We start from the raw sequence: 15,457 nt of genomic DNA on the forward strand, positions 1-15,457 counted from the left end.
TTTTAAAGGAAAAATATACTTTAAAGTCACAACTATGTTTCCTAATAGATACAAGTTCACACAAATATTTGCTTCAGAAGTTCAACTAAATACAATTTTTGGTCCTTATTTTTTTTTCGTTGTTTTTTTATTTTATTTTATTATATTTTATTTTTATTAATAATGTTTTTTATTTGTATTTTACTGAGTTTATATCTTCATTGTGCTTTTAAATCAAACTGATTTTAGATGTACAATGTATCTACTGACATAGAAATAAAATTCGTGCTTTTTGTATTTGTATTAAAATAAAAAGCAAATGATTTATTCGTTAGTCTATATATTTTTGTGCTAAAAATGTAACATTTTTTAGATAGAAAATACTTTAAATTACGCGCGTTTAAATAAAAGTCGAATTACGGAACCATTAATCTTCGTAGCGTTCACTTTCACTCTGAAGAAATATATTCAACTTAGTATTAATTTAATTCAGAAATACACATTAAAAGTTACGAGTGCATTTAAATTGATGAAGAAAATTTTTCGAAATTGCAGTAGCAGATACTCGTACGTACATAAATAAAGCAAGAATATTTTCATGGATTTACAACTATAGCTATTTTTTAAAATTTTTTTGTTTTAATCTGTAAAAATCTAATTTATTGTTTCCATAAAAATATTAGAAAATAAATTTATAAGTGCAATAATAAATTGCAAAAAAGTTTTGTACATACAATGTAAACAAATAGGTAAATACTTTCCATTTGAACTTGAACTATAAAATCCAAAATTATCTAAAAATAATGAATTTAGTACTTAATTTTTTTATTCTTATAACAAATTTTGTTTTTTGTAATTTATACAAATCTAATTTATTGACTCTATGCAAATATTAGAAAATAAATTTTTAAACTGCAATAACGAATTATCATAAAGTTTGGTACACACACTACATATAAGCAATTAAGTAGAAACACTTCATTTACGCTTGAATTGTAAAAAGAAGCATAGGAAAATAATAAATCTAGTACTTAACTTTTTGTTTTTATAATTAATTTTTTTATTTTTTTTGACACTAAGGCTGTTAAAAAATAAACTGAAATTTTTTGTTTCATTATACTTTTAGTATTTTTAGGAATGCACTTTTTTCTCATTCTGTTTCTCTTTTAAATTATTTTCGTACTTATTTTAATTATTTATTATATTTTATAATCTACCCTCTTTCCCGCACATCAAAGCGGCTTAATATTCCAGCAATTCTTTAAAATCTAATTTTACTCTTTAAGACATATAGAGATTATAAATAAACCAATAAGTTAAAAATCTTTATGCAAAAGTGTGTGATATTAAATAATGTGGTCCATATATTTCAGGAATACTGGTTATATCATAAATTATTGATATATATATTTAATAATTATCATACTTTAATTATTTATCAAACTCATATCATGAGTCTGTCCATAATTTATAAAATTTAAGTACGAGATTTGAACATTAGTTTTAGCCTTTACTTGCCTCAGATATCATATTCATTAATTGTTACGTATAAAGATTTGTTAATATCATAAACTTATATACAATTTTTCACTTCAATAGTAAAAGTTTTCGTAACTTTTAATACACAATATTAAGTTCTACATCATTGAAGCGAAAGCTATGTCATGTATGACATTTTATCATGGTTTAAAACTTTAAGAGACTTCCTTTGATATCCAAAACCAAAGCATACGTTTCACTTTTATTAATGAAGGACTCATATTATCATGTAAAGTTTGTTTAAGTATTGTAATTTTGCAATATTCACATTTGTTAAGTATTGAATTCTCAATACTAAATTAGAAATATTTACAAATGAACCAAAAGGACTAAACAAACATGAAGTCTCTCCATTTGCAGCGCGAACATCTTCCGTCCATTTGTACTGCAATTCCAGCAAAGTTGGCAAAACAAACGTGTCACTTGATATATTGGATTTTATATTATGAATTTTGTGCAATATTAGCCAATAGAGCGTATACTGTGTACTTCATAAAAGAATTTTATCTTGTGTTTCCCCAACTTTGACGTTTTATATACTGTATTTTCGATCAGAAGTATCTCATTGCGAGTTTAGATTGAAAAACTTTTGAAAATATTTTTCCTTTCGTTGGTGAAGCATACAAGTATATTATGACATACTTACTTATACTCGTAAGTGTATATAGTAGTTTACAAAAATATACAAAAATATATTCAGATATACGAACACTTTGGTTGTATTTAATGCTAGTATTTTTATATCTACTTATTTTCTGTTTATTTTCTGTTTCGATAACAGATGTAATGAAACTTTTTTCAAATATTTCATTTACTACAAATATTTCCTGTTGAGTTCTGGTTATAAAAAATTTATGTTGGTAAAGTACTTCAAATATTTCGAAGTTTAACTGGTATCTTAATTTTATTATAGCAACTAATATACACTTAACAACAGTGTCAAAGGTGTATATAATAACACCTTCAAAAGTTTGGTATATTTAATAGTCATATATTAAAGAGTGATTATTAAAAAACGCAATTACAAAAATTAAATTAATCTTTTTTTTATGCAGTTTCGAATGTTGAAAATGAATGAGTTTAACTCAACACAAAAAATAATTATTCATTTATTTAGGAGTCTCAGAGTTGCACACAATGTCTTAAGGGTTGGTCTAAACACACACTTCAAGAAATCTTTATAAGACCCTTTGTAAGTCTGTCTGAGGAATACAACTTCAATAACTCCTTAGATTTTCAAAAAACCGTTGGTATTAAACTCCATGTGGTATCGCTGGATATCAATGAGCTTATGTGTGGCTTACAATCAGCTAGATTAACCTAACCATCTAACATATTTATCACACTATTTGTTGTTTTTGAATACCTCAATTACATTTAGTTTATTTATTTGCACATAAAATTAAATTACAAAATAAATTTTTAAATTATTGTATAAAAGGTATGAGAGCTGTGAAATCCGTGCTGTTAGCATCTGCTTCTTTGCGCCGCTTATATCCCGATTTACCCGAAGCTCAGATTGTGTTACGTGCTATTGTAGATGTTAATTTACCAAAATTCTTGGAGCAGGATGTTTCCTTGTTTATTGGTATTTATATGGATCTTTTTCCAGGCATTGAGCTACCAATGGTAAGTGCATATAAAATATATTTAAAATTTAAGATATGGGATGTACTAAAATAATTGATGTATATATAAAAATTAAAGAAACTTTCAAAATACCTATTAAAAAGCAATATAAATACTTTATAACTAATGTTTTATTAACAATAGATATAATTATATTAAAAATACCAAATAAGATTCCAAATTATATCCCTAGAAATTTAGTAATAATTTCTATTTATAAAACTTAATAAACAAACATTTTATTTCTGCATTTCAGCCCCAACGTGAAGATATACTTAAATGGTTAAATAAAAATCTTGCTGCTCAAAATCTTCAGGCCACGCCCTGGTATGTGGAAAAGATTTTACAGATTTACGAAATGTTACTGGTTCGACATGGTTTAATGATGGTTGGCGCAGCTATGGGCGGTAAAACCACAGCTTATCAGGTAACATTATCAGATTTACTTAAAAACTGGAAATCAGTTATTTAAGAATACTAATTGTAATGTCTCATGCTGATTATTTAAAAGGAACCATACATATGTATAGAAATCTGCATTGTTCTTAAGTTTTGACAAATTGAAATGTGTATACAGAGGCTTTCTGGAAATTTTCCATAATTTTAATGCGGTTAGCTGGCACTTTGTTATCAGTTAAACGTATAACCAAAAGTTTACAAAATTAAATAATTTTTATAAAATAAATATTACTATATAAATTAACAGAGAACACCAAATAAATATGATTGTTAGTAATAAAATACTTAAAAGGCTTAATATAAAAAATACGCTTTTAAAGCATTATTTTTTGTTCCTTAAAACCCGCCTACTCCAGCAAAATAATAATTTTACAAAAGAAAGCAATAATTTGCATATAAAACGCAATATCTGAGATGTTTTCTTTTGAATAAAGGTAAAGTAAAAGCGGTGACAAGCGCAACTGCTTATCCTGGCATCCTTTTAAATTTTTTTGAATAATTTGTGCCTGCTAGTCTATAACACTAACAAAAAGAAATGAATGAAATATTAAAAAGGCTTTGATATGTAAAAAAGTTGCGCCTTATTTGCGGTGGGCGTATAGTGCACCTTTTTTGTTATAAAGTAATAAAACTCACACAGGGTTTGATTAGAAAAAAAATCAATTTTCCCAAAAACGTTGACATATGTGAAATAAAAAAATTTAAAAAGATAAATCCAATTCAATTCAATAAAAAATAACATATTTGTATGTGTGTAATTTTTAGATATTAGGAACTACTTTGCGTCATGTCAGTTTGGATGAGAATGCAACACTTAAGGAATTTCCTGTTAATTTCCGTATAATTAATCCAAAAGCAATTACAATGGGTCAACTATATGGGCGTTTCGATCCAATATCACATGAATGGTCGGATGGTGTACTTGCCAAAACATTTCGTGAGCAAGCAATTGGTTCACGTCAGGAACGTCATTGGGTTGTATTCGATGGTCCAGTTGATGCTGTTTGGATAGAAAATCTAAACACTGTATTGGACGACAACAAAAAATTATGTCTGATGTCCGGTGAAATTATGCAAATGACTAAAACAATGAACATGATGTTTGAGCCTGCCGATTTAGAGCAGGCATCACCTGCAACAGTTTCACGTGTTGGCATGATTTATATGGAACCATCACAATTAGGTTGGCAAGCTTTCCACAAAAGCTTCACCAATGTGCTTGTAAGAAATATTGGCTTGAATGAAATATATATGCAATTATTCGAGGATTTAGTCGATTGGTTAATTCCTGCCACATTGTTTATATTACCAGACTGTAAACAGATGTTGGAAACTTCACCTATATATCAATATCGGGTATTTCAACCATATTCGTTTGTTAACGAATATATTTAGAATAATATTTAATTACATTTTCAGATGTTTTCAATTTTTTTCCTATATTTTTTGGAGAAAAATAAGCAATATACACAAACGTGGTTTCAACAAACGTTTCTGTTTTGTGTATCCTGGGGCTATTGTTCATTATTAACTGGTATGTACTAAAAAATATATTACTTTATAGTTAAAATGAAAGTATGAGCAAATAAAAATTGTATATTAATAGCAAGGCCATATATTTTAGGCAAAATCTCATAGTAAACATCTCTTCATAGTTGTAGTAAAATAAGAGAGAAATATTTACAGTATAAACATTTTTTAAAAAATAAAAATATAATATAAAAAAAAATTATTTAAAAACAATGCGAAGAATTTTGAAATAATTGAGAACAAAACTGCAATTAATTTCCTTTTGCCATTATTGCATGATTATTTTATATTCCCTAAAAATATTTTTCTAAATTGTTTTCCTAAATGCCTTATATAAATTACTTTTTTAATTAATATTTATTTTGAAACAATTTCAATTATATTATAATTATTTAAATTTAATGTAACGCCTGCGTGTAATAATGTAGATTTTTCAGTTATATCAGACATTCAATAATTAATTATATTAATTAATTGTGAACTTAACTATTTAATGCACAAAAATTTTAAATTGATTTTATATAAAAACATAAATAAATAACATGGAGATATTTCTATTACTCTTTAACCATATCAAATTTTTCGAAACAATTTGTAGTTGATGGACAAAAGCACTTCGACTTACTTATTCGAAAAGTACTGTACGGTTCAAATGATGACTTTCCCCGTCCAAAGTACTTTACACTTAACCGTGGCCAAATATTTCCGGAAAAACTTTCATTTTTGGATTATCGATTTGATGAAGTAGAAACATGGTGGACTTGGCAAAAATCTGATGATTCCGGACAAGCAATAACATTTCCAGAAGGAAAACAAATAAGTGAACTCATTGTACCAACAAAAGAATCTGGTTTTATCACATATTGGCAAGATATTTGTATGACAAAATCAATACCAATGATGGTTATTGGTCCAACTGGCACTGGAAAAAGCGCCATCATTACCAGCAATTTGGTAGCATTACCTAAAAATATGAACCTTGTCAATATAGTTAACTTCTCTGCCAGAACCAGTGCCCAACTAGTAAGTACACATTTAAGGTTTGTTTCACAAAAATTAAATATTAAATATATAATACAATTGTTATATACATTATTATTATAAGTTAACTAAATATACACAGTTAAATAACAAAACAATACAAGTTGCTCCGTTTTGATCTGTTAAGAGCCTAACGTCAATATCATGATACAAACAACATATTCTCTATTTATATACATAATATATTGCAACCAAGAGCCCGTGTGTTCTTGGTCTAAATATCAAAATATCCAGTTCCATTCAAACTATATGAAATATAATATCTGCACAGTCTAGACACGTGATAAGAACGCTATATATTGCCATCAGAATAAGTTCCATTGATATTCGATTATATGTCATTCAGTACAGTTATAAATACCAACGGCAAAAAAATACAGACATGCTGTATATACCCTGATTAATTATGAAAGATTGGCTGGTATTTTTTTCACTGCGTTACTATATAGTAACTTGTCATATAGAATTCGTTTTAAATGCTTCAAAAATCCATTTAAAGTTGGAACATAAAAGTGATAATGACACAGTGAGCTTTTTGATAATCATATGCAAAGTATTATATGCTCCACACATGAGCTGATGCTCATGAACTTATTGAATGATATTCAACAGAATTATAACCTTTCATTTTCTATACTATAGTTCGATAAACCGTCTTTCTTTAGGAATAGAATAAAAATTTGTTGTTCTAGTTGTTTGAAACCGTGTCTGACTTCTACATTTTCGGCGGTGATAGTATACAGTCTACGTGCTAAAACGTTAATGCCAGAATTAAAGAATTTAAAAGCAATAATATCAGGTTCACAGATCTTTTGTAATTTTACAAACGCATGAACTACTGCTATATAAATTAACTTAATTACTGTTATTTTTTAAAATTTAGTACTAATATTTGGAGAAAAGATCTCTTGCATTCTAAAAACATGTTTTGACATATTATCTCTAGTGTTGATTTTTGAGAAACTGATACTGAAAGAATCTTCCAATGTAATTAATTACAAATGGTTTTTTGTAATATATTCGATATCTTAGTATTTTCTTCATGATATAAGAAATATCATTGCCAGCAAGAGAAGTAAGTTTATAAGTATACTTTAAACAAAAAACTAAATCCTATTAGATTAAATTATTAGGTTAAATTGCGTACACTGCATTCCGCATTTCTTTATCTCTTTTATATATCCTGATAAAATGAATTTATCTAACGTTTTATGTAATGCTAAAGTAGGTTAATAATATTAATCGTTTTCTATTTTACAAAAAAGTTTAATCTCAAAATGATATAAGAAAAGGTTATTCAACCTATTCATTATTTTTTATGTGGATTTTATGGGTTAATTAAATTTTTTGAATCAATAAATATGTAAATTACTTTGAAACAATCATTATAATCAAATTAATTATCTCAGCGTGTTTTTATAATATTATTTCGTATGCAAATTTTAATGAATTTATTGGGTGACAAATTTGTTTTGCATAATTAAAAGTATTTTATGTATACATTTATAGATTATTTACATTTTTTGTTTAAGCTTATATGGTAATACATAATATGGTCGATTATAAACATAATCCAAAGATTTAATACAAACAATTGTTAAATTCTGTTCTCGAATTACCGAAATTTAGATATTTCGGTAATATGGAAAATTTTTGGAATATATTTTAGTTTATCGAAAATATGCTGTATATTTTTTTAAACTATTAAATATGTTTTAATTATTAATTAGAAAACGAACGACTTAGTTTATCCAAAAGTTAATATGAGCGTGCGAATACTTTTATAGATTTTATTTTATAAAACTCTTCAGAATATCTAAATTTTATTAAATTAATAAAATTGATGTCCACTGACAGGTTGCTTTATTCATACCTCATGATATTTAAAATGTCTCTAAATTGAACATAGGTACACCATATTCAATGTACTTTTACTAAGTTCTTAGTTGTAAAATCAATTGTAAACATAACTGAAATATAGGTATCATATGGAAGACACTACGTGCTTCATTTGCACAACACAAAATTCTAGAATTCTGCAAGCAACATATAGCAACCTTGCCTTTTGTCTTTAATTAAGATGAGACCAATTCTTGGGTATGTTAGACTCTTAACTGCATTCAATGCATTTATGTCATAAGCATTTTAAGTTTTATATATATCATAATATTGTAATAATCCGAGTAGCTGTAACCTTTATGTATTATAAAAGCATAAAATGGACGCCTGAATATAGATAGAAAAATCTAATGGTTCTAGAAATTATTTTTGTTGCATAAATTGTACTCAATTCTTCGTGTAAAAAAGCAGATTTCAATTAAAATAAATAATTATTAAGTAATTAACTGTACTAACTATTTTATAAATATGCGCTTACCATACAAATTAATATATTATAACATTATATAATATTACACAAATTAGTACATTAAACAATAAAAATAAGATTAAAATTTTAATAATAACCATATTATATCTTTTAATAATACCAAATAAATCTATAATGTTTCGTGTTAATATATTAGTCAATTTTTTAAAGGTACAAGAAACAATAATGTCAAAATTGGATCGACGTCGAAAGGGTGTATATGGACCTTCATTGGGCAAAAAGGTATAGTTAACTAACATTAAATTTAATGTGACTTACTTAATATTAAACAAAAATGTATGCCATTATTATTTGTATTTTTCAGTGCATTGTTTTTTGTGATGATGTTGCTATGCCATCCAGAGACACCTACGGATCCCAACCACCCATTGAACTCTTACGGCAATGGTTAGATCATGGATATTGGTCAGATTTAGTAGATACGACGAAAATTGAATTAGTGGATATGGTATGATTAGTAATTAATTAAAATTTTTTTATTTCGAGTATTAATACGTGTATATTGTAAACGATACGAAGTCAAACATTCCCTAAAAAAATTTTATTTGGACTTAACCAACGCATTGATTTTGTTTGGAAAATAATTTTGATATAATTACATCAAAAATTTTTCCAAATAAGAAAAAAAATTAAAAATCAATTCAAAATTTTTATTTTTTTTTGCCGAAAATGATGCGTCTTATAACGAAAAGATACTACTTAAAAACTAAAAGGATTCGAATATAAATAAAAAGACAACAACAAAATTTTTTATTAATTTATTGAAATTTGGCTGATCATATAACAATGTCTCGAGTATTGCCACATACTCATTATCAGTGGTCTTAAAAAAAATTTGCTTTCTTTTTATTAGTTTATAGTCTGTATATAATTTGTTTGGACTGCAAGTGTCACGCATAAAATTTAAGACATTCGGATTTTTAATGATATGCTCGATCTCTAAATTTACGTATATATACAGTAAGAGCTTTGTTCAAGGAACATTTTCATTAAGGGGCACTGCTGTTAACTATGTAGTAGTATTGCTGGTATCCAATATTAATATTTCATGAAATGAAAATATTCTTTTAAATGGACACTATTCTTAACCGGATAAAATTACTGTTTCATATTACTGATCCCGCCAAAGAAAATTTGACTGTCTATCCTTATTTGCACTTATATTTGTTTTTATTGTATTCACTTATATTAGTAAATATTTTAGTACAAATTAATTTCGGAAGAATTGAAATTTGTTATATAAATATAAAAGTTTATAAAACATTCTCCTACTGGTTACCGACCTTATTCTATTGTACCTTTACAAAAACTACAGTCTATTAATTTAGATTTGGTTGTTGCTACCATAATAGCAGCTACTTTTTAATGGGGCGGAACTGGAGTCTACTAGTAAACAATAATTTTTATGTTTGAATAAAACAAATATTAAATTAAATAGTGCAAAGTAAATAGTACTGAACTAAACTGTACCCTTAAAATTGTTTGAAACTTTGACATTAAAATGTTTTGAATCAATATATATAATTACTATTAAATATTAAATGATATTTTTAAATGTCTAACATGAACGTAATTTGTTTCGTACAACCTTTTCATTAACAATTGTAACTAATAATTAAATTAAATTTTAATTAAATGAAATTTAATACAATATATATATATATATATGTAATGTAACGTATTTATTATATTAATGCTTCTAATGTTGATAAAATTTTTATTAAAAAATTTTAAATTTATTTCCTTGCAATAGACCTTTTTAGGAGCGATGGGTATGGTCGGTGGTAGCAACTTTATATTTCCACGTTTTTATCGTCATACATTCGCAATTGCGGTAGACACATTCGAAGATGCAACAATAATAAGAATATTTACAACAATAGGCAATTGGCATTTCGCCAAAGATTATCCAGATAAAGTAGCAATACTTGCCAGAGTAAGTTCATATATTAAAAATCATTGGTATTGTATGTATGTATATATATATGTATATACACGTATACCATTTTGATACTTTTTTATTCGGAAAATAACTCACATTTAAATGTATTTATTAAAACAAAATGAAGTTGACAAATTAATACAGTTTGCTTAATAACTCAATTTGTATGCACTTTATATCATTTTTATTATTTCTTTTTTATTTTATTTATCATGCATTTGTGCTTTTGTCCTTTTTTTCTAGGGATTGGCAGAAGCGATGACCAACGTTTATCGAGAGGCTATTAGAGTTTTCCTGCCAACTCCAGCAAAATCTCATTATACATTTTCACTACGTGACATCACTCGTGTCTTCCAGGGTATTGTCAAAGTGCCAGCGAAACGTTTGCCTGATGTTGAGAAGTTAGGACGATTGTGGGTTCATGAAACTTATCGTGTATTTTATGACCGGTAAGTTTATATTGGCTTTTTTACTTAATTTTATAGGCTTTGTAATTGTGCATTCACTTTTACAACTTCAACATTTAAAACAACTGAATTATTGTGTATAAAATTTTATTAACTGAAAGAAAGTATTAACTTTTTTGTGGAGTTTATTAAATATTTTAAAACTGCTTCATAAAAAACTATTAAAAAAAAATTTAAAAGACATGGTGACGTTTTCATAAAATTATTTGCATTTTAAGATACATAGTTATCCATTAAAATAACCAAAAGTGTGATCACTTGAACTATGCAAATTTAATATATTAATAAATTGTAAACGTTATTAATGAATTTTATTTATTTAATGTATTAGTTTTATACATAAAACTACAAAAATTTGATTCTGAAAGACAAATTTTCAGTCACCTTTTAAAGTAAATCTCTATTAATATTACTAATGAATGAATGAGTAAACAAATGATTTAACATAGATAGGATTGGAGTAGATTGGGTTGGAGTAAGTTGTGGGTTGGAGGTGGTTTGGAGTAGCGGCCTTGTTTCCAAAAAGCCGAGTTGAGCTCAAATAATAGCCCATTGTGGTACCACTGGAATGGCATTGATACGTACATAGAGTAAAATCAGTATACAATCAACGCCGAAAAAGGTAACGACTCCTCCATAAAGTAAAGAAAAACCAGCCTGACAGTTCTATAAACTTTTCTAGGTCCCTAGCATCGGTCAGGTCGGTGAGAAAAGCGGTTCCGAAGATTTTTAATATTCTTCTAGCTAAAAAAGGGCACTGACACATGAGATGGAGCACGGTATCCTCCTCATCTTCAGAGCCACAGCCTCGACAAAAGTCATTGTAGGGGAGACCATGTCTCATAGCATGTCTTCCTATTTCGCAGTGACCCGTCAGCACAGATACCGTGGTGTTGAGCATCTTTCGTCTTAGTTGAAGCAGCTGACTAGTTCGTTAATGATTTAACATAACTTGACGCAAAAAAAAGAATGTAGTTATATTGATAGCCAGTGCACTTTGGTATATCAGAAGATTACACGATCATTGATAGATTCTCTCCATAAATTGATTCAATCAGTAGAAATATGATCAACAGAAATTGCACTATCTTGAAAAACCAATCTAGAAACGGAAATCATCAAATTCATCTCGAATTGTAGTTATTGACATTAACTACAATGTAACTTTATTGGTATATAGGTTTTCTTAACTTTGAATGTGATGTTTTTGCTTACATACGAATGAATTGTTTCGCATATTGAAATCAGTTTTTATAACATTTTTCACAGGTATTATTCAATTTTTAGGATTCATAACTGTGCACAAATAATTAACGTCTGAAATAAATCTAGTGTGTCCTCACGCAAAATTAAGCGGGGGCCTCAAAACTAATTCAAAATTAATTTCAAAAAATCATTACATTGTGTCTAATATCATGAACACCTTCATTGCTAAAGACGATTTTATTACAAAATTTTGCATCTTTTAGTCGCTTTAAAGCTTTATATATAAAGTTTCTATGCAATAATTAGTTAATTAAATTCTTATGTTAATTAAATATTATATACCTTAAAATAAACAATATTTCATGTGATGCCTTTAAAACTTCTAAGTTTAGAAAAACGATGTCTTATTGATTCATGATTTTAAACCACACCTTAGAGGATGTTTGATATATACCACGAAAAGCAAATTTTTATAAAGAATATTTATATATTATGCAATTTATAAATAAATTTATTAGTTTCTATGGGGCATGCATATGAGGTCTTGCGAGATCAAGATCTGCCAATCAAATTTTTGTAGCCGGAAACCTTACTGTGGATTTAAGTTGGTCTTTCAACTAGGGTTTCCTAATTGATAAAGTCATGGTTTTCAGCCGGGAAAGTCGCCTACTAGCGTTACTTACAGTCCAAGTTGCTGATGTGATATTTAACTGGTCACCATTGACTGCGTTATCACCTTAACGAATGGTCTGTCCGAAGAGATAGATTGTCGACTTTCCTTAGAAGCAGAAGAGACTTATAGTCACATTCTATGTGACTGCCTAGACTTGATATGGGCCAGAAGGAGGTCACTAGGTCGAGAACTACCCTCCTCTTCTGACATTAGGAGGACCTGAACGGCCGACATTCTAACCTTCATTCGAAGGCGGAATGTCTTCTGTTCGGTTAGGGCCTGTTTAGCGTAAAAGATTGAAATATCCCAATTTTATTTTATTACAAATTGTATTTATCTAAAACTAATTTCAATTATAATGCAATAATATTATACAATAATAGAAACTGATTTATATATAAGACATGTATATAAATACTTATTAAGCCGTGTTTGTGTGACTTTCTTTGAGGCACATTGTTTCTCTTCACATCTGTAAGAGTAGGAGTTTATATCCAATATATACGTAAGAGGATTAGGATGATTTAAGAATCTTTGATTTAATGATTTTCAATAATTTTGAATGTTTGTTTGTCAGATAAGGTGGACTGTTTATTATAGTTTTTGATTTTTTAATTTTTACATTGAAATCTTTGCAAAAATTTTTCATTAAATATTACTACAAGTTTGTTGGGTGTGAAACTGTATCTTTCTTTAAAAAGTCATTTTTCATGCAAAAGTGAAAACATATGACAATTATTGGCATTACCGTAAAAAAATTTTGTTACTATAACATTTAAAATATAGATATGTGGTACTAGTTAGATCAACATATATGCATTTTTATTGAAATTTACTGAATAATTGACTAATTCTATAACTTAAAATTCTTCTTTGAAAAATTCATTCAACTATGCAACAATGCATGTTGAATATTTTGAGTATCTGTTGCAGACATGGTTCTAGTTATTTTGTAATATAAACTTACTTTTTGATTCAAACTTTAAAGAAATGGTTTGAATGGTTTGAAGAACTCAGTTTGAATGGCAAGTTATCATGAAAGTATTACTCAAAGAACTGAAATGTTTCAGATAAACGCCTTTCACTGTAAACTGAATGCTCACTTACATTTATTCAAATTATTGATTTTCAACGAAAATTTCAAAGGATCAATTTAAATATGTGTGTATTCAATTATTTTACACATCATTTCACAAAAATTTTATTACTTTGCATTGCACCACATATTGCAGTTTGCCGTTTGCAGTTTGCAGTTTGCAGTACATGCACAATATATTCCAACCAACCAATAAAAATGTACAATAACATAAATTTCCTGTAAAAGTACCACTAAACACATCCTGTTTATGCATCGGTAAGCGCACACAAAATAATTTGGTATCATAACAATTTGGTCACAAATGCTAGCATATCTCATATTTGCATACGAAATTATTTCCATTTCCTCTTTTTCCAGTTTGATTGAGCAACGAGATCGTGACCGCCTTTTGGATATAGTATTAGGTGCCTGTAAGAATTATTTGCGTTTCAATTTGGAATCCGCTTTTGCTGAACGTATGGAGGATATGTCAGCAAAATTGACGGATAACGATTTAAGAAATTTATTCTATGGTAATTACATCGAACCAGATGCAAATCCTCGCATATATGATGAAGTTGAAAACTACAATAAATTGGAGAAGCTAATGACGTACTATTTGCATGAGTATAATGACTTTTCAAGCACACCAATGGATTTAGTACTATTCCGTTTTGCTATTGAACACATATCAAGGTATTATAAAACTAAAAAAAATAACAAAATTTTTAATATAATGTCTTAAATGTCCTAGAGTGTCTCGTGTTTTGCAAATGCCGCGTGGTAATATTTTGATGGTTGGTATGGGTGGTTCTGGTAGGCGCAGTTCCTGTAGACTTGCTTCAAGCATTGCTGAGTGCAAATTAATGACTGTACAAGTCACGAAAACTTATACGCAACAAGACTGGAGAGATGACTTAAAGAAAATTTTAATGACTTCTAGTTTCAATCGAAATCATACCGTTTTTCTATTTTCGGATGCACAGGTAAATATTTCAATAATTTACTTAAATATATATATAAATTTTTTTGTGAAAAAACAGCTGCATGGATTATAATCTGTATATAGGGTTTATTACAATCTGTATATATCATGTATATAGGGTATTTTTTAAGAAATTTAGAATACGATGCAAAGATACACAAACTCAATAAACGAGATATATATTTTGAAATATAATTTTATGGCATATAAAGAAAACCGATTTCGCCAATTAGTCATTACAAAAACATCTTAAACACTTCATGTTGGAGACCCAGTTGTGCGTAAATCTTCGGAATATTTAATACTTCATTTTATGAATAACGCGCTCAATATTTTCTTCTAAAATAGGAATTTATGTTGACTTGCCCACGTTGGCCACTCGCTTCTATACTTTCCCAAACAAAGATAAACAGTATTAAATCTCACGATATTAAACGCCAAGTAACAACTACATTATTGGAAATTCAAATCTGTCGTATAATAAATCTTCAAAGTTAAACAAGTAGCACAACAGTGTTAAGAGCAAAAATCATCCAAAAA

The 15,457-nt window shown here is 27.8% G+C and overlaps 1 protein-coding gene across 1 annotated transcript in view; it reads left to right on the top strand.

The window, feature by feature from the left end:
- The window catches only part of LOC119673353 (dynein heavy chain 3, axonemal), a gene marked incomplete at its 3' end in the record, with an annotated part of 44,391 nt that extends 29,473 nt beyond the window's left edge, over positions 1-14,918 (top strand). Inside the window, 11 exon segments of the mRNA XM_038084617.1 lie at positions 2,960-3,147; positions 3,404-3,574; positions 4,372-4,962; positions 5,026-5,140; positions 5,735-6,159; positions 8,717-8,788; positions 8,871-9,014; positions 10,320-10,502; positions 10,752-10,957; positions 14,311-14,628; positions 14,687-14,918. Coding sequence (XP_037940545.1) covers positions 2,960-3,147; positions 3,404-3,574; positions 4,372-4,962; positions 5,026-5,140; positions 5,735-6,159; positions 8,717-8,788; positions 8,871-9,014; positions 10,320-10,502; positions 10,752-10,957; positions 14,311-14,628; positions 14,687-14,918 — 2,645 coding nt within the window.
- Between the last annotated feature and the right edge of the window lie 539 nt (positions 14,919-15,457).

Source organism: Teleopsis dalmanni, chromosome 1, assembly GCF_002237135.1.
Source record: "Teleopsis dalmanni isolate 2A chromosome 1, ASM223713v2, whole genome shotgun sequence".
Lineage (NCBI taxonomy): Eukaryota > Metazoa > Arthropoda > Insecta > Diptera > Diopsidae > Teleopsis > Teleopsis dalmanni.